The following is a 27,948-nucleotide window of genomic DNA, read 5'->3' on the forward strand; positions in this document are numbered from 1 at the left end:
TGATGAATTTTGCACTCTCAGATTTCCAGGTCCTTTAAACTAAATTTTATCATCTCTTAGGGAAGATGACATATTTTAAAAAGGGAGCCATCCTGTAACCTCCTTGTGTAGCTTGACAAATCTGCAGCTCTCCAAGCAGAAGGAAGATGAAAAAAACTGGCAAGGCAGAAAGACATGAGGGAAGCAGAAATAGACAATTGCAGGAAATAAGCTGAAAATCCCACTGTTGATTGGTGTGTGGCAGTGCTCCAAGAGCAAGGAACAGTTCCATAGTCCAAAGAACAGAATAAGCAGAAAGTACATAAGCTTAGGAGAAAAGGATTAGCTCAACAATGATGGTACTCAAGAAACTCTGGCCATATATAATGTATCTTTTCAGAAGCGATAGGTCAGCAGGAGGAATAATTTTTTAATATATAGTAACACATACAAAGGTTTAAATAGAAGGATTCAGCTTCAGAAGAATTACCACAATCAAAAAGGAGTTCCTTACCTGTGAAATTGTTCAAATAAATTCCGTGGTAAAAAATTCAATAAAGTATACCTAGTAGTTCGTATTTTGTTGTTCATGTACAGTTTTGATACTTTTTCATACTCTTCTTTAAAATGTCCCAAACAGGGTATCACTATCCTATGTTTGCCAGTAGTTTTTGATGACTGATAGCACTTGGTACTTGAATTGTTGCTGCTGCATTCTCTGCCCTCTGTCGATATCAGTCGCTGCCATCGGTATCGGGCCCAGCGGATGGGATCTGCCATTGCACCTGAAACACTTTACAGTCCAAGGAGAGTCATCTCTCTGAAATGTTTGAAAATACAGCAAGTTACACAACAACTCTGTAAAGGCTTTCAACAAAAAGTCACAGCTACCGTTTTGAATGAGCCTAGGGAAAAAAACTTATTTTCATAATGAACCCAACCCAGACTGTTAATAGGTTATGTAAGGTCAGGAACTTCTGCTTCAAAGATTGAATTTATCTGAATTTCATCAAACCTTTCAGGATTCTATAATTTGATTACTTTGTTTAAAATGCACAATATTTTTGTAATAGCAGTCCACCCACCAGTTTCTCATGCTGTAGCATGGTGCAGAAAGGCAGACAAGCTGCTAATTCTGCAGAGAACAGCATTTTGAAAGGAATCCTCATCTCAGACATTGCAGTCCATGCTGATGGTTAACAAAACTTAAACTCAGAAGTCAACAATCTAGTAATATGCATCTGAGAACAGCCTTAGACACAAAGTGAGGACTTGCCAGTGAAAGGCACTAAGTAGCTATTATCAACCAAACTTCTTCCAGTGAATTAAAGAGGTTTGAGAACTTTTAACAACTGACAGAGGATTAATAAATTTCATGCCAATGCTTCCCCTTTATCCACCTAGCTAAGCTCTAGCATTCTACCCAGGAATTTCTTTTCCCACAGAGAGCCAAAGTTCATAGCTAAAGGTGATACTCACTTATAGATATATGTGTTGCTCACTTTATCAAATCACCCAATGCTGTCAGAAAAGGCCTCTTGCACAAACCATGCTTTAGTAGAAGCTCTAAAGTGCTGGTCTTTATAAGAAAGTTTTTTACAATTTGAAAGTTTTAATTAATGGTTGCTACATTTCTTGTATTACTTCTTCCATAGAACAGTTCATCTTATATTTGTTTAAAACTATAAATTGCATGAGCCCAAAACCATCAGTACTTCTCGCTTTGGGTTACATTCCTTCCATCTGGTATCTTACTGCCTGCATAGATTCTAGCAAAATTTACTAATAAAGCCTCTTTCTAAATTCCCACACAAAAGTTGCTTCTAAAAATTGCTGGGTCTTCCAAAAGGAAATCTCTTTACAACAGACTCTCCTGTGTGGTTATCAAACTAATCCTGACATTGGTTTCAATCAATTTAAGCTTCTGTTCATGTGGTATCATTCTCTTCTACTGACAAATGCCACTCTGTCCTGCTCAGATTCCTCCAAAATGTTGCCCTAAATAGGAATTTTCGAAACTATCAACTTGACTATTTTATCCAGACTATCTTCTTGTACACATCTTCGTTGATTCTTCTATTACAACTACAGAATTCTTGACACATGAGCGCAATGCCCTCACCAGGTCCTCTAAAAATTGGGTACTACTCATATCTCCACATCAACCCATTCTGTTCTGAAAAAGGAGATTCTTCAAAATTCCCAAAAAGCCAGTATGTCTGTGTCATAGCTAGAAAGCTTTTCTCTAATGCTTATCTGGCCTCTTCATCTTATCAAATTAAGATGGGACATTTTTGTCCTATCACCATTAGATGTGGTAGCTATTGACTGTCACGGTGCCTCAGAAGACTGTAACTCTGTCCATGAAAATCACTTTAGAAACCATGACCTGCACACAAAGGAGAGAAAAAACCCACCAAACCCTCTATATAGCATCTCCTCTCAGCATCCCCTGGCAGTACCCTGCTATGCTTCCAAGGCCCTTCTGCAGCGCTCCCCCAAACATCATAAGGGTCCAGTCTGAGGAAATGGCTTTCCTTTTTTCCTCAGTCCTAAACCTTGTGGTCCCAGTAATCATCAGACTACCAAAGGCTACAAGGGAATGTAGCTATGTCTGGGACTTCTAGGAGAAGCAAATAAGAAGAAGTTGGGAAGATTTTTTAAAATACATGGCATCCTCTTATTTTCACAGAATTTGGCATCTTCTGTCTTTGCTTCCTCTAATCCTACTGCCTGGGAGACAGTTCCCAGAGAGACTGCCCTCAGCATAGAGGTTACTATCCTATTTTAGTCAGGGTCAGCCCTTCCTCCAGAAATGGGAACTCACATTTAGAGCAGCTACTTCACACCAATGAATCACTTTAAATGTATGGCTACCATACAGACATACATATGAACACTGATCTGTACACATGTGAAAGAGATGCTTCAGTAAATTTACACTGAGCCTGAGAACAAGTTAAAGATTGAAAGGTCTTCAAAAATGTTTAGGGACTGCAGAACGTACTACTAGTGGAGTCCATACATGACTTTCAATAAACCTAGAGCTCCCAAACCCCCAAATTAACACAGATTCATCTACAAAAGTCAGGACTGAGTTAAAGAACAAAGTACTGGAAATTAAAGAATTTTAAAAGATGACTGGCTGAAAAGAGATACGTTGGGTGTTTTTCCTGCAATCACAAATTTCAGCAGTTCAGCGATTAATAAAACCCCAAACTTCTGGATTTTGGATGGCATCCTTAAGGCCTGACCATTTTGAAGAAACAACAATTCTCCTTAACTGTCTCTGCTGTGACAAATCAGTAATTGTAAAACAGATTTTGTACAATGGAAGATCTTTTAAAATAAATGTTTGCTTTAACTAAAAATATCAGGGAGATTTTTATCTTAACTAGAAATTATCTTTATCTTTAACTAGAAATTATCAGGGAGAGTTTTACCACAATTTCTTCTGTTAAATTTATCAGACTCCTTCAAGCTTTCATCTTTAGCATGAATCGTGCCGGGTGTGTCCATTAACCACACTTGTGCCCAATAATCTGACAGATCTCTACACACTGTTACAGTGTACAATGACCTGGGAGCAAACTTAAGAAAGTAAATGCCAGGAAATTTTACAAGACACCACCAGCCAGATATCTGAGAGAAGGTTACATTTGTAGTGAAAATCATGTTTGTTTTCATAAGATCAGGGAAACAAACATCTGACACTGTTGAAGAAGGAAGGAAGGAACTCTTTCTTGATCTCCCAGGGCTAATGGGAATGCAAAAGCTTAAACAGAAGATCCTGTTCATTCAGTGAAAATTATATAGGCAAAATAACTTATACAGCTAAAATATACCTCACGTATTTCAAAACCTTCCAAATTCTAAGTATTTTTGGTTTCCATAATCTATTATCTTTTCTAGCATTTGATACATTTGATATTTATAGAAAATGAAGCAGTTGGGAAAGCAGGGAGGAAGAGCACCGGACATTTTAACACAACAGCATGCTAAGGAATTCCTTACCACTGGATGAGGAGCTAATAGCTTAAACTGCATATGCAATGCTGCTGAAGAGCAGTCACCCCTCACCACATACATATCCTCTCTGACTCCTGACACAGCTCCAAAACCTCTGCCCCACCCTTCCTCAGAGAGCAGAGTTCCTTAAAAAGGAACAGGAAACATCAGGTTCAGTTCTGTGCACTGCATGTTTTTGTCAGTATCGCCAGTATTCTAATGTAACTACACCTAAGAAAAAGGAAGATTGTAGGGATGAGAAATAACTACAAACCCACAGCATTGGAAACATTGTATGAGAAATAACAAATAAAATCCTATGATCAGAGAGGTGAATCAGACAATTAACAGACATCCTGGGAAAAAAGTATCTGGACCTCCTCCTCTGCCATAATGCCCTCTGACTCACCTGGGATTTGACTGAGCTACTATTTTGCAAATTACTTTTTTTTTCAAATAATTTGCATCACCATTTTAAAATAGCACTTTTGATGTTTTAAGCTTCAGAAACCTCTTTTGCATTTCTTAAGTCAATTTTGAGTAATTTTATTATTCTTCTTCAATAAATTTCGTTCATAAAGTATTGAACACATTTTCTGTGGTCAGAAGGAGTTTCATCAACTTCATGTTAGACATTTTAGAGGATTAAGTCACCAAATATTAAATAAAAGCTATTTTAAACAATTTTTCTGAGAAATTAATTCCCTTAAAACACTATTTGACCCTCTTGTCATGTTATTTTTCATAGCCAAGTTTTGAGTTCCCCAGCTAATGTGAACTTAAAGTAGAAATACAAAACAGCAGATATTTCTTGAAACATTGGTAAATGATCTACAAGATGAGTTACTCTGAAGCACTATTTTTAGAAGTTAATTTCTAAAAAATATGTTTATGTTTAAAACCCCCAGGAATAATGTTCATGCATTTGAAAAGAGGAAGCCTAAATCATCACCTGCTTAGTTTCGAGGACAGCCTCACACAAGCTAGCCTATCCTTATTTTCACCCTATACACTGTTCAAGTAAACATTCTTGATCTTGCTAAATGGAAACAGCTGATATAGAGGCATTTCAGATATGTCTTACACTCAAAAAGGGAAGTTCTTGTAGTAAGCTTACTAACTGTTACTAACATAATGATAATGATGAAAAGTGGAAGGCAATTATATGATACTGGATTTATTTGCTTTCTTGCTTTTTTTCTACACCAAATCCTTCATGTGCTCTGATTCTTTCCTCTTCTTATAATGCAGTTTGAGATATGAAAAACTGGAGGGACCAGATATGGTTAACAGGCAATAGCTGGCTGTCATACCTTTGTTAAAGCAAGGCACAACAGCATCAGTTTTACCACAGGACAGATCAACACTATACACTCTCCATGTTTGACCATGCTATATCACAACAAAAACAGGCTTTGAGAACTGTCTGCTAGTGGTAATGCTGAGAGAAAACCCCTACTTTTAAAGTCTGTACCCTGGAAGAAGGGCCTGGAATGATAAAGCCCCACGTAAGCATTCTCTTGTAGGTGTATTCTATGTCTGTAAGTTGTTTTATTTTCCCGTGACTTCCACTGTCTTGTGTAAATTCTGTCAGCTTCCAATTCTGTGAAGTACCACCTGCATATCTGCATGCAACCCTTTACTCCCAGCTTTCTTGGTGAGGGATGGAGCTGACACTAAAAATTCCTTAGTTCCAGTTATATTATTGGTAGCCTTTGGCAAGTCACTGAGCAATCCCTTATCGCTCTCATACTAGATAATTTCTTAAGATCACCAGCAAAGCAGATGTGTAGATAATTTAGCCTATGTTTATCCTGCTCTGGTAGTGCACCTTACTATTATGTTGTGATCATTTGCTCACCTGTCATGTGAGGTGCCTTACCATTTACCCTGGCTTCTCCTAACCACTTCCTCCCTTCTGACAACATCCTTCTCTTTTGCTGTGATCTCCAAATAATTAGTCCTCATTTTTCTTTCAGAAAATTCTTTGTTAAATGCACTTGGTAAATGACCTATTTCACAAGAATGTTCCCCAGACCTTTGACACATGCATGTTTATGGTGTGTGTGTCTCTATCCTGTTGCTTCTCAGGCAGTGTGCAGTAGGCCTTCATCTGGGCTAGTTTCCAGTAGGAAGTAATATATCAGGGTAAATGGTAAGGCACTTGTTGGCAAACAGAAATGCAATAAAATAAATTCATTATCTTAGCTGAAAAATGTCTACAACACCTAAAAGAGAAGCAACTCAGACAATGAATCTCCCCCTTAGGTCTGAGGTTGTGGGTGACCAGGGAATATAAAAAATGCTATCCTAGATGGAAGTCACACTACACAATGGGGAAGTGTGGATCATCCCCAATCCATACAACAGTCCCATTTAAACCTCCTAGCAAGTGTTACTGCACAGGTTCACTAAACTACACTAGCACTTTTGTCACTACACTGACAGAAATATACAGGTTAAATGTTAAAAACTCCTCTTAATCCTCTTTTAAAACTTCTGAGTTTTAAAACTCAGAAGCTAGCAGAAAATGAAGAAGCTTCAGGGAACCAGGGGTTGAAGATTAATTCACACTCTGAAGAACAAATCTTTTCTCCTTTGCTGCTTGCTGTAACATGATATCTCAAAAATTTGTCATGCGTTTGCAAGCCAATAGGAAATCTGCTGAGACATTCTAATATGCCAAATAGATCTGGATAAGAGACTTTTGCTGTCAATTTATGGGACAAACAGCCAAAAACCTGCAGGAATCAAAACTTCAAATTGAGAAAATTATGTGGTCATTTGGAACCATAAATTCTGAGATATATTTATCAAAGAGATGTAAGAATTCTTGAATTAAGAGTGGAAGGCAGATATTAGTATAAACAATCAATTGCTGTGGGACTATTTCACCATGCACTCCTACCTACAAAGTAAAATTTAGCATTGGTAATATTGAAACCTTGCAAGTCTTAAAATCCTTGGATCTTAGAAAGGAAATTTCTTGGTTGAGAGTATGTTAAGCCAGCCATCAACAGCTCTTCACAAATTATAAACAACCAGCAGAATGCATTAAAACCCAAGAAGTGCCAAAGCCATGACACAAGGATGGATGCAAGATAATTTAATAGTAAACCAAGAAGTAATACTGGTTAACATACTATAGTGTGGGAGCAGAAAAATATAAAACTGTATAAAAGCAGAAAATCTCCTTCATCTTGGGAAAAGTTATTTAGGATGCCAATCAGATCTTGTACTTACAGACACAACCAAACCATACACTACCAAATTTTAGGTTTAAATTTCAGGTGAAATAGTTCAAAAGTAAAACTGAAGACTGCTGGAGAGTGATCACCTGTGAAAATATTTTACATCCTTTTCTCCATCAGAAAAGTTCTGCTTTATGCCATGTTCTCATGTGCCACATTGGTCTCAAAACTGCAAACCAAAACCTTACAGTTTAAGTATTTTTTATGACTGTCTTTCCACACAGGTATATCTTTAACTTATGGTCAGACAGCATTTAGTCACTACGGATGCTTTGCTATGTGTGAAATTCACATGAATTCCACAGTAAGACTAAGGTGTGGACCATATTAAAAATTTATACTGGTGTTCACATAACACAGAAGAATTTGGTTTGTTTTCTTTTTTCTTTGTAGCCATGTACACTCCCTATGCTACCATAAATACTTCTAAGAGAAATGGATCCATATTAGCAGTATTGTTGGTTTCTAAAGGGCAAGAACTCTTTTGTGTAGATAAGGTCTAGCATACTCACTGAAATTTATACTGAAAGTATCTATTAAAGCAAGAAACTGTACTTGAGTTCCTGAAATCCTAGATTAGGTTTCTGACTAATTTTATTCCATTCTTCTGATTTTCTAAGACACCTACATTATCAGCTACTCAAAAGTTCCATAAATTCCCAAGGTACCCATTGGGGTCTTCAGGTCTAATGCTCCAGGGTCAGTGAATTTTTGACAAAACCAACTCTCATACAACCTCAGGAAGACAATCAAATATGCCACAGAGCAATAAAACCCAAGCCTACTGCTTGGGGATATATTGACAGGAATAACCTGTGAATCCACTTTAACCACTGGAGACTTCCTGTAAGACTATAAAACATACTCTTGAGATGTTATTTCAAACCTGAAATTGAGAAGTAACCTACAGCAATTGAGGGCTCAACTATAAATGTGTATCTTTAAAGTTTTCATTAATAAAATTAAGCCAAAATATATAGAAGCCTAAAAACAAAATATTCAAGGAGTTAAGAATGCTGAAATTCTGACCCTAGTAACGCCAAAACTATCTAAAACACCAGTTAATCACTGTCGCAAGCAGCTGAACTGAGTTTAAAGTTAACACTGAAAAGAATTGTTCTCACTTCTGCCTTCCACTCCTGGCTTAGTCAACTCCTTCATAATGAGTCTGGTACTCACTGAACCTGGTTCTCACTGATCTGCAAGAACTTTTACTAACTCAAAGACAGTAATACTGTTGGATTTCCCAATCCATCATTACAGCTGTGAAAGTACTCATGTTGGCATAAGCAAGGTGGGACAGGAATGTCTGATTAGAGAGTATCTTTGAGTACTCATGTAGAGCACTTGGCCCCAATTTCAGTCTAGTTTTCATTAAAAACATATATCAGTTCTGGTTATTGCCTTTAGCATTCAGATCATCCAAGGCAGTGGCAATTAACAAAAGAATGTGATCCTCACCTGTCAGTCCTACCTTTTGCTCCTGTAAGCAGTAAGTGCCTAAGCACTAACTGTAAAAATTCAGTCTCAAGGACTGGCTTCAGACCAGCTTTGGAGTCACACAGAAGAGCTACGTTAATTCAATTCCACTCCAATCCTAGGTAAACCACCTAGTGCTGTCTCTGCTGGAAACCACTAATGAAAACAAGAATAATGGCAATTCTGTTAACTTTTGGTGATGATATGAAGACAAGTATGTTTTTAAATAAGAGGTTGGTCAGCACTATGGTCATTGGGGAGACACAAATACCCTGCAAGTATTGCTTTGCAAGTATTAAAAAATAGTAATTTTGTTATTAGAAGTACATTTTTCTTCAGTATCTATCTTTCTGATACGAACTTGGATTATTCTTTCCCATCTTTGTGAACACTTTTTATAATTCAGTCCAGTAACTACTGCTGTGATCCAATCCTGTGAGCGAACATGTGCACTACGCACCCCTGCGAATTTCCTGGAGTTTCGGGAATTTCTCTGCGGAAATTCCTAGAAATCCCCTGCCATGAATCTGTGAAGTAGCAAAAAGCTGACACCTCAGTCACCACCGTGAGCTATTAAAACAAAGACTTTTGTTTCTGCAGTCAAAGTCGAGGAGATGAACACACGCGGTGGCGGGTGGGGGGGTGGAGGTCGCTCGTGGTCCCGGGGACATTTAAAAACATAAACCCCCAAATCATCCTTTTCCACGGCCGAGTTTCTCGGGGCCGTTCCGGTGCCGGCAGCGCTCTCTGGGTCGGCGGCCGGGCTGAGGGGAGCTCCCCCACGGCCGCTGCTTCCGCGTTTCCCCCGCCTCGTCTCAGCCCCGGAGCCCGGCACCGCTGTCCTCCCGCACCACCATCCTCGCACCCGGCCCCACGGGCGAGCTGCCCCCTGAAACTGCTCAGGACTTACCGATGGAGCCGCGCACATCCCGGGGGAATGGCCGCGCACCCGCCCCGCCCCGCCGGTGCTGCCCGGCCCCCCGGCCGCCTCCGCCCCTCCGCTGCCCACCGCAGCCTTTGGCCGCTCGTTCTTTTCGCCCGTTTCCCCCTCTGGTCCTTCTCCTCCGAGAAGTGACTGAGGCGGGAACGCCGGCCCGAGCTGCGGCCGAGGGCCCTTCCAAAATCGGCTCCCTGGGTGAGGGAGCTTTGCTCTCTGCCATAGAGTGCGTGAGGACTCTATTTATTTATTGTTTAAAGGTTTGTTTTTCCTTTGCCTTAAGGCCTAGGCAGATGGAGTTTGTGGTAGGAGTACGACTGTCAAGGAACCTGACACCCTTGACAGCTCGTAGGGGACTGATGCTCTTGCTTTTTTACAGTCATTTACAACACTGAAGGCAGCTTGGCCTGTCTAAACATAAATTTTCTAGCGACTGGGCTAATCAAGGTTAGTCAACACTTCCTCTTGTTTTTTAGGAAGTAAGACTCTGGCTATTGAGAATCTGCCCAAATTGCCTTACACAAATCACTGCCATCAGGAATCTCAGTGAGTTTTTTCATCAATAACCCTTGTAAAGTCCCACATTGTCCTTTATGATCTTACTGCCTCCCAGGGCACTCTTGGAGGCTGCCTCTCACAATGAAATCAGACGGCCTTTTACACGAAAGGGAGAGGATTCCTGATTCAAGACCATCTTTTGCTGAAAAAGAAAGAAGAAGAAGAAAATCCACCAGGAAGTGTTATTTGCAGATCTCTTGGTCCCTATTGAAATAGACTGGGGTTCCCAGTACTTGTGCAGTGTCAACAATTAATTCCTTACAGAGAGCTGGGAGGGCTGTGCTGAGCAGTGGTGCTCAGTTGTGCTCTCCTTCCCATCTATGTGCATAGTGTTGTTTTCCACTGTTTCCTGCATTCTAGCACGTCCTGCACCCCTGACCACACACTGAAAACATTTTGGTTACATTCAGTGAACAGCTGCTGATGGTCTGCTCTTTGGAGTGCCCATATAGCTCTAGTGGAAATTTCAAAACATATTGGCATGTCAGATGGAATAAAAATTCTACATGAAGGAAGTCTCGAACTACTTGAAATTACATATGTTTTTGGCAGAAAAAGATGTGGAGTTCTGTTTCTTTGTACGATCTACCACCTTTGCTGGCTCGGGTGCTGTAGGGAAGAGGAATCAGCTCTGGGGAGGGCAGAGCAAGCTGCTGCAAGACACAAGGTGGTAGTAGGCTTTGCCAAAACCCAGTTACTTTAAAGTGATTTAATCAGTTAACATTGATTTATTGGAACATTCAAGTTGGCAGAGATGTTTGACAAAGAAGAGAATATCATGCAGCTTGTCACCAGCCACAGCTACTGTAATCCCATTGCAACTGTAAATAATTCATATCCAGAGTCTTACATTTCCCATTCATTTTTTTTCATGCATGACAGTCCATTCGGTAAGCCTCCAACTATGAAATGTATTATTTTGTTTGCCTTGTTTGTGCAGCAATAACAATTGCCTCAATTAGGCCTCTACATCAGTGCATGCAGAAATACCTGAGCAAGCTGTAAATGAGCTACCCTGGGTGCCAGAAAGAGCACAGCTGCCTTAATGCAGCACTCTATGCACTTTAATTAGATGTGCTGAAGCAGAGCATGTGAGCTGTTTGGAGAGGCAAGGCTGTTTGGAGATCAGGTGAGTGGGAGGCACTGCTGACTCCTGACTTGGCCATTACATACACATTTGCACTTTTATCCTTCTGTACAACTGTCCAGTAATACGAATGGTCTTGATTCCAGGCATGCAAAGCAACCATCCAGCATGTCTGAAGTGTAATTAAGCTGTCTTCCCCCAGGTATCCTATGGAAAAGTACAAAGATCATAGTCACCAGAGATAATGCTTGACTGAGAAATCTTACTGACCGCTTTTCTATGTGGAGGTAATAACACTGAGCATCCTCCACACAGATATATCCTTTTTTTTGTTTCCCCAGAGATCTGCAGGTGTTTTTTATATCATCTCCTGAACTGCCACATGAAAAAGGAAAACTTCGAAATTCAGGTCATCTAGGGCTGTGGCAATAACAAAAGAATGTGATCCTTGCCTGTCAGTCCTACCTTTTACTCCTGTAAACAGTCAGTGCCCACACACTAACTGTAAAAATTCAGTTTGAAACAATGGTTTCAGACCAGCTTTGGAGTCCCACAGAAGAGGAAAGTTAGTTCAATTCCACTCTGATTTTAATGCCACTAAGTGCCCTAAACCACTTAGTGCCTTCTCTGCTGGAAAGCACAACTAATGAAAACAAGAATAATGACAATTCTATTATCTCTTGGTGATGATATGAAGACAAGTATGTTTTTAAATAAGAAGTTTGTCAACACTTTGGTCATTGATGTGAATACTCTGTAAGTATTGCTTTGTAAGTACTAAAATAATTTTGATATTAGAAGTACATTTTTCTTCAGTAGCTGTCTTTCTGACAAGAACTGAATATTCTTTCCTGTCTTTATGAATACTTTTCATAACTAAATCCAGTAAGTATTATAGTATTCCAACCCTCTAAGTGACCATGTGTGCTCTGCACCCCTCCACACTTTCCTGAAGTTTCAGGAATTTTCCTGACATTAGTCCAATGACACAAGAGCTGCTCATGACTCCAGAACAGTCACAGAGCTCTTTGTGTATTTCAAACTCTCCATCTGTTTATGGCTGCAATAACTGTGCAAGTACAAGCACGAACAGCTCAGCTGTGCTCTTACAGACATGGCTTGGGACACATGAAAGAGAGGAACTCATGAACTGCTGACTAAACATGTTGGCAAACTGAAAACTTTCCAATGAAGACCTGAAAGGAAGAGGGAAATTTGCCATAGCATGCTATCAAACATTTCCCAGAGCACCTCAGGTTAATGGAATGTGAAAACCTGGGTATGATTCTTCTCTGGGAGAATCTCTTCCCCAGAGGATAATCATACCCACTGATGATTCCAGTGCCAAAGCACATAAATAGCAGTGCCAGTGGGGATTTGGGGTTGGAGAGATAGATGGTTATCATTACTGCAGTGTGGATGCTCCCACATCAGCTTAGTGCATTCATATGAGGTCAGTGGAGAGATCCAGTGTGGATTTACAGGTAAATAGTGACATATGAAATCCACTCTAGTTCAAATACATTTGAAGATGTGGTGACATATTAATAATAACATATCCAGAAAGGGATTTTATTACTATCCAGTAATTTCATGATGTTTTTACTTCCTTAGCTCAGCAGTAAATCTAAATAATTTAACCGAAGCAGAGATTTCAAAAAAAAACCCCTTGAATTTTAAAGTACATTGAATAATTGTTTACCAGATCATTGGCTGATAAATGTGTTTATATGTGTTTAGAGTCCTAAGCAACGCTGCCAGAGCAAATTAAAGCAGTCGGCTGTGCTTATCACTAAGGTCATTTCCTCCAAGATCATCAGATGTATCTCCTGGCAGGACCCCTGGAAGATGGATACACACTGAACAAACAGCTGTTTATCTGCTCTAGTTTGTGCGTGGCCATAGCCTTTATTTACCATACACTGTCTAGATCTGTACTGGTTTATTGATTTCCTTGTGAGGAGATTGTTTTTATCACTTGAGTGAGCATTTTATAAATAGTCATGAATTTCCCTTCAATTTTCCTGCTCCCTGTGAGACAAGAAGGTATGACTACTTTCAGATAAAAATTGGAATAAGGGAGAATAAACACCATATGAAAGTGTTTGTTAGTGAATCTGAGCCTGAGTACTCAGTTTGAAAGATTGAGCGTTTATTTTAATATTTTATTGTGCAAGATACATTCTATGTAAATTATATACATTTTAAAATCTTGAAAGAGGTAGAGTTGTATGTAAATATTTTTGTGGGAACTTTCCTGAAAGGCATTTTCAGGGTCATTAAATCCTTGTAATTGCAAGCATGCCATACAATCTGTTTCATAAACTGACTGATTTTTTCTAAAACTAGTTAGGTATTTTGTCATATTACTCTGCTAAAAAAATTGCCTCAGAGTTTGGTTGCTGTGAGGGTTAAGAATTATCTTGTAGCTTCTGAACTCAATTTCATACCCATTTACTTATATACTAGCAGTGACCACTGCTTCCATTAAATAGTCTTTTTGTTCCTGGTGTTTATCAATCCACCTTTGTTTTGCTAAAGTAAACCAGATAAGAATGAATCATATCAAACTGACCAAAGGCTAACTAAATTTCAAATAGAAGTGTCCAGACAAAGGTGTGATGCAGTTTAACAATCCATTCAGACCTTAGTTAATGTTGGATAAATTGCTGTGGCATAGCTTGTGTAGACAAGTTTTAAGGGAAAAACTGACTAATACTCACTCATGTAATCCTCATGCTTTGCCTGTGATTTGTACCATCAAGTTTAGACAACTGCAGAACAGAAGGAATCAGGAAGCTGGCATTAGATGCCAGTTCTGGACAGCAGTTATTAGCAGCCAGTAGCAGTTATTGTTATTGGCACAGGACTTACAGATTGTCCCTCACTGTGGTTTGGCATTGTGTGTATTAGGAACTTCCATCCTGAAAACCACTAAGATGAGACTTTTTGTTCAAGAGATTTTCATCTTATCTATTCTGCAGAAAGTAATTATCAGCTGGAATTTAACAAGGAGTCTGAAAGTCTTTCACTGAGAGGCTTTAAGAGGCTCTGAATTAACAAGAGAAGCAGAAAATAATTTTAAATGAGATACTGTCACCTTACTGCATCAGGAATTTACCTCTTATCCTGACATTTTTACTTTACCACCTCAGCTTCTCTATTGGATAATCTGAGGGGAGACTCAAGCTTCTAACAATCCATATTCACTCCCCGTGAACTAACACAGGCCCATTGAATAAGGAGACACAAAACTAACCTTAAAAAAAGGGAACACGATATAATGCTGATATTTGTGGACTGATAGAAAAGTATGTAGGATTGGAAAGTAGTTCTAGCTAAGTGGAATTGCACATAGCCAGATTGATGCACTTGGAAAATTGCTTTATTCCTTCTTTTTCTGTTTACTCTGATGTGGCAATTTCTCATGGCTAATCTTCAACCATATCTATCTAACTTGTCATTAGCTGGTTTACACTGTTACAGTATAATTGTGTGTCAAAACACTTTTGACATGCACTTAGGTTATGTATTTATGTGCCTTCCTTTTCATTGTATATAGAAGCAAGTTGACTTGTTGAATTTATCTGGTCCACAAATAACCTTAATTCTACACTTTCTTTTTATCAAACCACTTTATCAGCTAACAAAAGGATCTGAGTCAGTGATATCAAATGAAATATTTAGTAACTGTTGTTTTTTTTCCTCTATCTTTGCTTGCATACAGTTACTGTCTGCATTATAATATTTTTAAAGTGGTTTTTTCCTATTAAATTTTTCTACAGTTTTTCTAACACAATTCTGCTGGACAGTGACTCCAACCTGCCAAGCAAATTTTGTCAATATTCTCACTTAACTACTTATGCCACAATTACTATATCAATTTCTTGAACAAATAAAAATAATCCAGCAGATAGATATGAAGATACCACTCAGACTTTTTGATCCTCTCAGGTGTTTTTCACAAGGGAAAATCCAAGGCTGGTTTCTCATAAAATGGTTAATTTAAGGTTAGGAAACCTAGTATTGGATTAAAAGCGTCCACAAGACACCACACTGAAAAAATATAATTTTTATGCTTCATGTATAGTTAAACATTTTTGAAGATGAAACTTTGCCCCAGCAGATGTTATATCTTCCCCTTCTAGAGCCAGTAAAACAAGATAAAGTCTAAGCAAAGATAGACCAAGACTGAGACAAAGCACAAGTCCAGTTTTAGCTAACTTGGAGGAAATGTTACCACATGGGTGTTTCTGAATTCACCTGATGAGCCCGGTGTATCACAGATCCAAGATGAATTAATGAAAAGCAATACCCATGGTAAAGACAAGAGAGATTTATACTTTCACAGCTATTGTAGGTCAAGTTCAAATTTAGAAGAAAGCTTAGAGTTTACTTGTAACCTGCACTATGTGACAATATTAAACCAACTGCTCCTTGCTAGAACTTTGTCATATATTTCATTGTAAATAACATAGGGAAAAGCATGTCCTGTTTTGAAATGAAAAATGTGTATTTTCCCCTTATTTTGCCTGTATATGGAAAAGAATTATTTAAGGAAAACTAGGAAAATTATCATAATTGTAGATTTTCTGGTTTAAGTTGCTCAGTATTTCTTTAGAAATATTCTCAAAATTGTGAAATGAAAATTTCTTACTACATTCTTTATTGTGTCCCCTGGAAGAACAAGTAGGTCATGTTTTCACAATGCAAACAAATTTTCTAGATAGTTCTTCTCTAGAATTTGCTCCAGAGTAATTCTAAATTATAGTAAATGTCAGGTACTTTATTAAAAATTTAAAATACCTTTCCTGATAATAAAATAATAATAAAATCAACCCACTGAAAACTTGGTGTGAGCAAAATAGTAATAAAAATACTACTGTCACCCACATAATAAGATTCATTATTTTATTTATTGTTCCTATAGCAATTTTTACCATTCATTATTACAATAGTAAACCCTATTTGTATGTAGCATTTTCCTATGTACAAAACTCTGGCACTTGGGCATGCACTGGAGGGCTTCCAGACTTCTTCAGATGGCTGAAAAAGTGTTTTGGAAAATTAGAATTTTTTTTTTGTACTGAGAGAAATTACACATGGGCAAGCTGAGATGTTTGGATTGGTACAGTGTCTTATTCATCAGCAACTAAGCCATGAGAAAATTTCCACTGTAAAAAAGTGCTTCTCTTCTTTTTGTCCCTTTGCTAATTTGAGACACTCTTAAGATTAAAAAAAAAAAAAAAAAGAAAGAAAAAAAGAAGAAGCAAAAAAAAAAGGGAATTACAGTAATATGATTCAAAGCACAACTTGTCGCAGCAATCATGGAAGTCATGGGTCATGTGGTCATACAACTGCAATGAGAGTCAGCAAAGTTTGAAAAGCTGGTAAATATCCAGAAGCTGTCCAGGACACTGACAATTGCTTCTAAAAATCTAGTTTTCAAATTAATACTTGAATAGTCAGTTAGCTTTGAGAGAAGTTGTCGCTTTCATAGTATTTGTTTTGCTATCTTTTGGAGAAGCCTATTAAATTCTTATTTCCCATGGAAAAGACAAGAGCAGTAGGAAGCAGAGATGTGAAAAGCTGCTTCGTATTATTTAGAGACCACAAAGAAGTCCAGAAAATCTGGCTAATACAATGTGCTGCCAAGATGGACACAGATTGACAAGACTGAGAAAGACTTATAAATCACAAGGCCATTTTGTGAGGAATTCCTGTAAGGAAGTTGGCTTTATTTACCCCGGAAGAGATTTAGTCAATAAGCCTCACTATGGATGTGTCTGTATACAAACTGTTTTTTCTTAGTCTGTCATAGTTGCTTCTCTTTATATGCCCTAGGTTAAAACAACCTCTGTCAGCAGAAGCAGAGTATTGCCAGTGTAACTTTCACCAGCTGCTGTTTTCATTTCATTTCAAAATATGATGTGATAAAAATAAAATCCATAGTAGCTGTAATAGTAGTTCTCAACTCAGAGTTATATGATAAATACAGACCCTGAAGTCCGTGTGTAGATGAGATGTTTGTAGTGGGGTGTTTATTATTTTAGGAATACTTTCTCCCTACTGCTATTATGATGTGTTGGTACACATTGCTATGCAGCATATTCCAGCATCTACTAATTGTTGTTTACTACTAGGGTTAAGAGTCACCACAATCTACCCAACGGGCATTTTCTTTTCTGTTTTATGATGTCCAGAGATTTTTGAAAAGCACCAACACATTCTTACCATTCATTATTAATACTGAAATCTTAAGGTTGGGCTTGGAAAAACAAGGGAATATTTTGACTTAGTTTTACTACATCTATCCTAAAAGGGATTGCTAATTTTCTCTTGTTGTCATTTTGAATTCCAGATATTACAATCATTAGGCCTGGACATTGTGAGTAAAATTCCAGTCCTGATGTGTACCTGGTGTTCAGTTCATCCAGAATTTTAAAGCGTGAAGAAAGAGACATAGAAGGATAGAAATGGTGACAATAGTTTTTTCCTTATAAGACAGTATCAATAGAGAAGATAAAAATAAACTTTCTGCAGGTTCCCTGAACATGGGATAAGAAATAAAGGTTCTGAATTGTAGAAAGGAGAGTTAGGAGAATATTCATAATATTCTTGTAGGATGGAAGATGAAGACTCCTCCCTCTCCAATCAAAGAAGCTTATGCAAAGAAGTGTGTCTTGGGGACAGGAGAGGAGAGGCAGGGTAGGTCTGTAGTGCCCAGCTGCTTACAAAAGATGGTGACCATGTGGTACTCATGAGCAGAGTCCCAGCTACTGGCTCTAGTTTGTCTTCTGAGCTGTTGTTTTAGCTGGGATATGGCTCAAGCCAACTGCAGGCTCCTTGGAGTACCTAGGATGTCACTTTTCTAGTCTAAGCTATTACTCTGCCTCTGTCCTGCAGAATACCGGGTGTGATACCAGCTCCTGGCACAGCTAGGCAGGTATTGAGAGGTACATAGTACAGATATTTTAGAAACCTATGATATTAACTGATTTCAAGTAATATGTACAATGTTTTTTTTCCATCTGGTACTTGCGAGTATGCTTGGAGTGTTCCCAACAACAGCACTTCCTCTCTCAAGATCTTACAGTGTAGCAGAGCCCTTTTGAATGATCCCTTCAGTATGCTTTTGTCCATGAAAGGCAGTACAGATTTCATATAAACTGTATAAACAGTGACTCTAAGGGGTGTTGAACCACAGGAATGTCCCTCAGAGCTATTGCTAGTTCTTCAATGCAGTCTGTGGAAAGGACAGAACTGCTACAGAAACCAACAACATGATTTTGAAATATTAGTGAGAAGTGAATTCAGGAACATTTAAGTTCCTTTTGTTACATCTCTTACTGGAAAAAGGAGACATGATAGAGAGATGTGTAAAGCTGTGGACACAGACTGTATCCACAGTATGCATGACACACTGTACTCCTTATGTCTCAGAGAGTGAATACATGAGTATTATGTTCACTGAATAGGGACTGAGGAAAAGAACCAAAACTTCTCATGGTTTTGTATGTTCAAAATTTACAAGTAAAAATTATTTGTGAAACAGATTTGTCATTCAGAAGGACTTATGATCATAGATTATGAACAGCAAATAGGTGATAAAGTATGTTATGCACATCAGTGTCATGTTCATTTAGCCTCACTATGAACTTCACTGGCTCATAAGGGTGTAAACATTAAATAGAGATACGTATTTTCAATCTCCTTCAGCTGCAGCATATCACTATGATTATGATTCTATGTAAGCTTCTACAAAAACTTTCAAGATTCCTGGTTTAATAATTAAAGTTCACTGATTGATATTCATGTGTCAACCAATTTCATCTAAGTATGGGCTACCAGAAGGGGTAGTTTTGTCTTACCCCTCATTCCCAACTGCAAAGGTCACTTCTGTCAGAAATGGTGCTCTGTTCGCCGTGGAAATCTAACCCATGGGAAAAAAAAAAGAATGCAAAAATAAAATTACCTTTCACCTACATCAGCTGCAGTTTCATCCTGCAGCCCCAGGGCCTTAGTGCAGGCATGAGGGTCTGAGAGAGGAAGCAGAGCTGGCAGTGGGGACTAGGGGATCAGTGGGACCTCCCTTCTCCACAGCAACCCACGTTTAGCCCAGCACAATCTCAACTGCAGTCTCAGTGTTTCCACTGCATTTAAAAAATGCCTTTACTGTCCCCTTTGTGTGGGTAAAATACACAGTTACCTATTTATTTCTATTGACATACCTGTTTAATAGTTCCTTGTGGGACACTTAGACTGGTGCTTGGATATTCTCCCCAACTGAATATACTTAGAGCAATGTGCAACACTATCCTACTATACTATGTACACATTATATATAGGAATAATTATATATTATATATAATAGTATATAATTATTACTATATTGTTATGATAAAATGTATGTTACTATAATATTAATAACCTATGGTTATTAAGTTATTTCCCAATGTTTTAATTACTGGCATTCTTCCAAAACCAAGGGCAACAAAAGGATTGATCTTAAAATGAGTTTAATTACTGTAGTTTACCTTGTGGGTTTTCTTTATAAACAAAGAAATAACCCCCCCTACAATTCATCAGCAATGTGGATAAAATAATGTAAAGTTCACTCTACACTTTTCTCTCATAAAATTGCTTCTTTCCTTGCTGCTCTGAAATCCATGCCTATGTACTTACTGTTCCACAAGTTCCCCTCCCTGATTTTGTGGCTATTTGAGACCTTAACTTCAAGGGGTGATGTGGGTTGTTACTGCTGTACAGAAGCATGAAAACCAGGCATTTTTAAAGATTAAGGCTTGATGGCAGATCCAAATAATGCAGTTCCAAACAAAGTTCAAACTGCCAAAGGCCAATTTTATATCCCCTACTTCACTGCAGTTGAACATGAGCTGTGAAAGATGGATTTATAACCCAGCTGTGGTTTCCTTGAGCAGTCTGACTTTGCTCCTCATGGGCCAATAGGCTGAATCAAAAATATTACTTTGAAACTACATATATGTGAAAAAATGAAAAGCGAAATATTTTATTCTTCAGACTGGGAGAAAATTAGCTGCTTTGAAAATGTTCACTGGGATAGTGTCACGTGGGATGGCAATTTCTCATCCTCTTCTATCTGTTCCTGTCTTCATGCGTTACATCTTTGCTCTCTTCCATTTTTCACTTGTTTGATCCCTTTCAACTGAGTGGGACGCTCACTACCTCTCTCTTTATTTCGTAAATTATTTCATTGCAAGTCTGGATCACCTTCGTATTTCTCCTGTTGTCGCTGTGTTTGAATTGTTTGGAGCAGACGCTCCCCCTGGTGCTGTTTTGTAGTGCACAACACAGTTCAGTCAAAGTGGGTAAGTTTCCACTTATCTAGCTAATTTCTAGGGGAATAAAGGAAATTAGTATTGAAAATAATTTTTCAAATTTGAAATTTCATCTACTCCTCATTTAAACAGCAGCTTTGAGTAATTTCTCCATAATAAAATTGAATTAATTTTCTTAAAAGCTTAATCTACTAGCAGTAGCAAACCCTAAGAAAAATGGGGAGAATTTGAAAGTTTTCAGTCTGCAAAACCTGAAGTCGGTTCTTCCCCATGTATTTCTTCTCCAAAACTCCCATGCACCACATCATTCCCACAAGGAAGGCCACATGACTGTCTGAAGAAGTTGCGCTGCAGACTGCCTTAACCAGCTTGGGTTTTTTACAAACACCTTCTATCTACCAGTTTGGACTTGTAGCTGTTTTGGTATTCTTACAGCCCAGTATTGCACCTACATATGCATAACTGACTGTAAATTAGCCTTGTGATTTCAGTGAAATCTGCCTACAGGTATAACAGTCTGTGCAATTTTGTGACCTGCTGTGACTTGAATTCTTTCAGGTTTTCTTGTAAAAGTGATCAGAGCAATTTTGCTTCTTTGCATTCACATTCAATCAATTCAACACATGGAAAGGTCACTGCTAATGTAAAAAGCTGTTCCATAAACCTCCTCCACTGTTCTGACTAGGATTGAATTTACACTTTGATAGAGCATTAAAAAAATGAGCTCTTCAAGTAAACACTGTACAAGCAGCACGGGCTTTTGCAGTCAGTGTTTCTCCTGACTTCCTCAATTTGATTTTAAATCACAGAAGATGTGGTGCCCGTTTTAAGTCTTGAGCTTCCTCTCTTGCCATCAAGTGCAAATTTAACCTGTTCAGGGGCAAAAACCAAAGCTGCAAGACAGGCAGAATGCAAACATAGCTTAAGTGTCATGACCTCAAAGCTTGTAAAATTAGGGGGTTCTGGTTCATTGGGCCCCTGTCCGAAGGTCGCACGGTGCACACTCTCCTCCCCAAGCGCGCCGGACGGTCGGGACACCGCGGCTGGGACTCGAACCCGCGCTCTGGAGCGGATGAGGGCGGGTGTTTGCACGTGCGCATGCGCGCCGCCGGCGGGGCGGTCACGAGGTGGAGATGCCGCGGCTGCTGGAGAAGCTCCCGGCGGGCCGAGCTCTCGAGGTGGGCTCCGGCCGGGCCGGGCCGGGTCGGGCAGGGCAGGGCAGGGCAGGGCAGGGCAGGCGGGTCGGCCGGCCGGGGGGAGCCGCCCTCCGGCACCTGTGGGGGAGGCAGGGCCCGCCGGCGGCGCGGGGCTCAGAGCGGGCCGCCCCTCCCTTCCCGGCAGGCCGCAGTGCAGAGGGCAGTGCTTTGGCAGGCTCGGGAGGGCACGGCGCCGGAACGCGGCTCGGGTTGTGCTGTGCGGGCCGGCAGTGCCGGTGCGCGGGGGCTGAGCCGCCCTCGGACTCGGCATCTCGGCAGGACTGAAGTTGTGCTCGGCGCTGTTCAGTCCGCTTGTAAGTCCAGGGTGAACGTGAATCACGTTGTGATTCCTGTGGCCAGACCTCGTGAACTGCCTTTAAGGCGCCAAGGGAGGAGGGCTTATATTCAGGGAGTACCTGTTCGGGGCTTTTCTGAATAATGCCCGGGCTGCCGTCTGGAAGCACTGAGGCAGTCCCCAGTGGAGGGAGGTTTGATAACTGAAGTGCTTGATCAGTCTCATATTCAGTCTCAGAAGTACAGATTAATTGTGAGAGAATTATAAATTATGCATCGCATCCTTTCAGTTCCTTCATAAGGTAATTGATGGCATCTGTGGCCGTGCGTACCCGCGATACCAGGATTATGGCAATGTTTGGAGCTTGGCAGAGTGGATGGAGGTTTTAGAAGAAACTATGAGATATTTCAAAACTGCAGTTGGCAAAAATATGTCTGATGAAGAGGTAAGGGCTCATCACTGACTTGGACAAATCATGACTGGAGTGATTTGTAGTTTGTTTAATCCTAAAATATTTTTATAGTGTAGGATTTGAATGGTAGTAAATTCAGTCTAAATAGGTAGAAGGTAAGCAGCATTTAGAGATACACTGCCAAGACTTCTACAACAAAAAGTGAAATAGATGCTGGCTTTTAAATATTTTTCTAATATCACAGGATACTTGTTAAAATACTGGTTTAATCACTTAAATTGGTATTTTAAGCATCCCCAGATTAAAACTGTTTCTGTAATACTACTCATTAACAATAAAACCAGTTCACTTTCTTGTTTGATTTTCTTTATTTGTTAGTACTGCATTGAAGTGGTGTAAAATATTGACTGTATGTAAATAAATTTTGTAAAAAATCTAAGTGTGAATGGGAGGACCATGTGGTACAGGGACTGCAGTTCAGGACGTTCCTATAGGTATAAACTTTGCAAAATCTTTTATTATTAGAAATATTAATTCTCATCTCTTGCATATTGCTGGTATTTTGGCCACCTGCTAGCAGCAGGGTCAAAGAAAGGCAGCTGTGTAGCCTTGGGGACCTCCCTACATCAGTATTTCTGTTTCAGCTGAGCTGATGTATTTAGCCTCTGCCCTGGAGCTGAGAAGCTTGCAGACCTACACCTGAGTTGTTTGGGGGTGTGATGTTCTTTTGATTTCAGAGTGACATGTTAGAAGGCTGATAAAACCTCTGTTCTCTGGTGTCTTTTTTAATTTAAATGATTCTTTTTTTTCTCTGTATGTTGCTGTGGTAAACACTGACTCTTAACTACCAAAGACAGAGAGCAGCCACAAAGGGCAGCTATCAGCTTAGATATTTTAGTTATTGCAGGTGGTACAGGTTAATTCTGTGCTTCACAGTGCAAGTAATCATGGTTTTAATTTTATTTTTATTTTTTAGGCTGCTCAGCAGATAGAGGAGTTAAATTCAGATTATCAAGAAGCAATCACAAAATGTCTGAAAGGTAGAAAGGAAGAAATCAGAAATGCCCTAGTAGAAAATGTACATGCAATCTCTTCTGCCCAGCTGCAGGATTTTGACTGGCAGTTAAAGGTGAGACTGTTGCTTTGATATTGTTTGAAAGGAATGTTCTACAACAGGGAAGTAACTTGATTCAGTCCCATTAGGCCTGCTTCCTCTGCAGAGTGGTTCAGGTATTTTAGGTGTTGCAAAAGTTCGTTAATGACTGATGCAAAAACACATCAAAGACTTGCCAAAAATTTGCGAGTGTAAATTTTAAAATTTTATTTTGTTTTTCCCCTCTTTTCTTTTAAAGCTGCTCAGGGAGACTTGGTGCTATTCAGGAGCACCTGAATGTTTTGTATGCTGTTATAATTTTGAGGCCTGAATAAACAGTGTTTACTCTCAAAGGAAGAAGTATATGCTTAATTTTAAGATCAGCTAACTGATTCAGTCAAGTAATTGACTGATAAGTTTTCTTGACTTTCTTCAAATGTTCATATTTTTGCAATGGACATTTAATAAGTAGTTTGAAATAATTTATCATTAGACCTCCTGTTTTGGTAATAAACCAGTGATACTGGTGTTGCCTACCCTGAAGCTTGATCAAAGACTTAAAAACATTACTTATACTGTTTATATTTTTGGTTAGACTGTGAGAGCTGTTAAACAGATTTGTAGAGCTGTTAAGTAGTTTTCCATGTTTACAAGAGTGCTCAATAGTTTCTGCTGCAAACAGCTTTGGAAATCAAAGAACAATGCCCAAAACAGACAAGTTTATGCAAGAGCAGATATGACATCATAATGTGCTTTAGATGAACTGGGCTTGATCTCTTGCTAACTGCATTTACTGGTGATGAAAATATGCACTCATGTGAACTCTTGTTTTTTGTTTGTGGCTTCTTTTAAATTTTTCATCTAGAGAATTTTTTGCGTTTCTTTCTATTTTGTGATGCAAATTTCTGGTACATATCTGAACTATTATTTTTCTTAAAACCACTTTTTTCCCCCCTTGAGCTTGTTATGATTTTTTTTTCACTTGCCATGATTGAGCTTTACTGCATTCTGTTCTCTAAATAAAGATAGGTCTGTACAATACTAACCTATAGTACTGTCAACTGATCTTTGATTTTAATGCATTTTAAAAGCCTTGTTGATGCTAGAGTGAGCATTGTAGTCAATAAAAAAGCACAATTGTCATGTAACCTGCCTCAGTGTTTGTCGAATAGGATATCTGACAATGTGTTTGATCAGCTGCCGAGTGTTGAAAAATGCATAAAGGTCTCCTCCTTCTCCCAACAAACCCATTCTGTAAAACCCTTCTTGTTGATTAGAAGACCCATTTGATTATGGTGATTTCAGAATCTAAGTAATTCATTAAGAGCCATGATCAAATGTATCCTTTGTTTTCACCTAGAATACCAAAATGTGGTAGCCCAGAATTTTAACAAATTTGTTTTGGCAAGTATATATGACAAGTCTGTAAAGAGGATGGTCTTTATTCAATATATTGTTGGTATTAACAAGCAAACAAAAATCCCAATAATGGAGGAAATTATTTGGAGTTAAGTTTGTCATGCTGATGTTTGTTCTGGTATTACAAGTTCAATATAAAATACAGATGTGATATTATGAAAGACTAAAAATTTAATGGCTCCAGCTTGTACTTTATTGTTATTGTGTCAATCTGCACAGCTTGCTCTCTCCAGTGATAAGATCTCCATGCTGCAAATGCCACTCCTCAATCTTGATTTGGATGTGAGAGAAAATGGTGAAATTAAGCCAATTTCTATAGAGATGAATAAGGAAGAGTTGCAAAACCTAATAAATGCACTGGAAGCTGCTAATAAGGTAACTTTTACTGATGTAATATTTGTTCCTGACTTGTTAGGTACTGATTTATATTAAGCAGAATTCATAGAATCATGGCATAATTTGGGTTGAAAAGGATCTGTAAAGGTTGTCTAGTCTAAGCTCACTGCAATGAGCAGGGACATTTTTTACTAGATCATGTTGCTCAGAGCCCTCTCCAGCCTGATGCAGGGGTGGGGCATCTGTGTCCAGTGTTTCACCACCCTCATTGTAAAAAATTTCTTCCTAATATCTAGACTAAATCTAATTTCTTTAATTTTATATGATTACCCCTATCCTATGCTGAAAGATTGGTGAGAACTCCCATGTTTCCCTCAGCTTCACAAAATGTCAGTGTCTGGGAGACTTACTTGGTTCATATTAAGTCCTTTAATTTCCATGGCACATGGTGAATCAGGAAGAAAGTTACAAAGATTACAGTATAGTGACCCAAGAAGAGAATTTCAAGTCAAGCTATAAGGCTTCTGAGACACTGAAGGGTCTCAGATTTCTTAACAGAAAAGGTGAGGAAAAGGCTAAGGAAAATGAGGATTTGAAGAAAATTGTGTTTGCAGGAAATTATAGCCCTTAAGAGCTTTCACAGCTTGCTTCCATATGGATTTTCTTCCCTGCAAAACTAAATAAAAATAGTATGTGAGCAATGATTCTTCCAGGACAGACTTCAGTGTTCACATGCTCTTTGTTCTGCTGGAGGGTCTGTCTGGAAGCTGTGGGATGTGTCATCTCCATACTTAGTTCTGTGGGCACACGAGGAGGAATTCACTTCAGAATTGGTCCCTTGGCTCTGCTTTGTGCTGAAGGAATCTCACTGCACCTGGACTTGGTATTCTGCTTTTTGATTGCAGGCAGCTAAAGAATAGCTTGAGTGCAGTAAAGGGTAAAGAAAGGTATTTTAAGTGATGGTTTTGTGGGATTGTAAAAGAGAGTTGAGAGGGGAATGGTGTACTGTCTAGAGGAAAGATGCTTAATCAGTTGCATATTATACTGAAACAGAAAGCAAAAGGCTTCTTTTCAAAGGTTGCTTAAATTTTGTTCTTAACCATCTTTAATCTCATTCCTTTTTGAAGGTTGTCTTACAACTGAAATGATGGAATTCAGATCAACAGTACCTTCTGGTGATGGCTCCCTAAATGATTTGGGGAAAAAATGTGTTTACTGCAAAGTGGGAAGGTTTTGGTGCTGTAAAATACTGAAGTCAGAAGACTGCTATGACCAAATGAACTACTAATGCTTCAATAAAAATAATAAATTCTTGTATCTATTTGACCAAAAATACATAAATCTAATGTACAGTTGCTTTTAGTACTAAAGATTTATAGACATTTGGAAGATAATCACTTACAACATGTGCCATATTTGTTTTGGTAAACCTTTGGCAGTGACTGCACAGGTGCCTGGTAAAACTAAGGCATCTTACTTGCATTTTATGTTATCTAAAGTGCCATGCTAATGAAGAATGAGAGAGTATTTGTAGCATTAATGTATTTATACTTGTAAATATGGTAAATAAACACCTGATTTTGTGTGTGAATAATTGTAGTAGGCTGCTTTTTCATTTATGAATCACTAAACACAATCTTTTTAGATGCTTTTAGGGAAAATTACCTTTACAAACAAAACTAGTGTAGAATGACTGAAGTTGAGGTTGGATGTGAGCTCTGGAGGTTACCTTCATTGCTCAAACAGGGTAATGTAGAGCAGGATGTACAGGCCTGTCTCCAGATGTCTTGAGTATTTCCCGGTGATTGAGGCACCACAATTTCTCTAGGCAATCTGTTCAGTGCTCAGAAGTTGCAGTAAAAGCACTCCAGCTTTATTCAGAGTAAAATTGTAGTTTTTAGTTTAGTTTTTGCATCTTAGTTGGTAGCTTTTCAATTAAAAATATTAATGTTTTCAAAAGGGGGTGCAGTGCTGGAGAGGAGCTGACCTATATAGACTATGAGAAAGATATTCCTAGCTCACTTAATACAGGAGATAATTAGTAAATTCTACTCTAAACTTTTCTGAAACCAGACAGAGTTTTGATTGTAGTATGTAGCAAAAGTTAAAAGCACTAACACTAGGGAAGGGTACACCAGAGGTCTTACATTTTCTACTCTTTATTAGACCACTTTTCCATACATAAAGAGCAAATTATCTGTAATGCTTACATGAATACTGATGTATGATTCTCATTGTGTGCATATGTGTGTCTCAGGCAAGTTTTGTATAATAATAAGGAAAATTACTGATGACTTAACTTTATTCCTAGTTTCAAAATCAGGGTCTTGAGTTTATTCCACTGTATTTTGTTGTGCCATAGGTTTTCATATATGCAAAGTTTAGTACACTAATATAAAATAATGGACTTCAGAGTACTGGTCACAAAAGAGGAGGAAATTAAGCTCTTGTAGAAAGGCTTCTATAAAGAGGATTTTAATGGGTTTAATAGATAGGAAACCTAAGTATATTCTTTCTCTCTTATTTGGCACTGATACATTTAATCAGATATACATGTTCAGTCTCAGCAACTGAAGAA

General features: G+C 38.7%; 1 protein-coding gene across 1 annotated transcript; it reads left to right on the forward strand.

Annotated features, from left to right (window-relative positions):
• Positions 1-21,704: 21,704 nt before the first annotated feature.
• COMMD8 (COMM domain containing 8) lies at positions 21,705-26,964 on the forward strand. Its single transcript, XM_071432449.1, has 5 exons — positions 21,705-21,797; positions 22,400-22,555; positions 23,499-23,651; positions 25,254-25,409; positions 26,498-26,964. Exons 1-5 carry the CDS (start codon positions 21,753-21,755, stop codon positions 26,516-26,518), a joined length of 531 nt encoding a protein of 176 aa, XP_071288550.1. The 5' UTR covers positions 21,705-21,752; the 3' UTR covers positions 26,519-26,964.
• Positions 26,965-27,948: the final 984 nt, after the last annotated feature.

The sequence above is a fragment of the Agelaius tricolor genome, unplaced genomic scaffold, assembly GCF_023055355.1.
Source record: "Agelaius tricolor isolate 1412-34295 unplaced genomic scaffold, bAgeTri1.0.p SCAF_8, whole genome shotgun sequence".
Classification (NCBI taxonomy): domain Eukaryota; kingdom Metazoa; phylum Chordata; class Aves; order Passeriformes; family Icteridae; genus Agelaius; species Agelaius tricolor.

Excerpts from the sequence above, each read along its gene's own strand:
- COMMD8 (XM_071432449.1), top strand. The coding sequence starts at position 21,753 with ATGCCGCGGCTGCTGGAGAAGCTCCCGGCGGGCCGAGCTCTCGAG. Across the intron at positions 21,798-22,399 it reads CGGCGGGCCGAGCTCTCGAG|TTCCTTCATAAGGTAATTGA; the intron begins GTGGGCTCCGGC and ends GCATCCTTTCAG. Across the intron at positions 22,556-23,498 it reads AAAATATGTCTGATGAAGAG|GCTGCTCAGCAGATAGAGGA; the intron begins GTAAGGGCTCAT and ends TTTATTTTTTAG.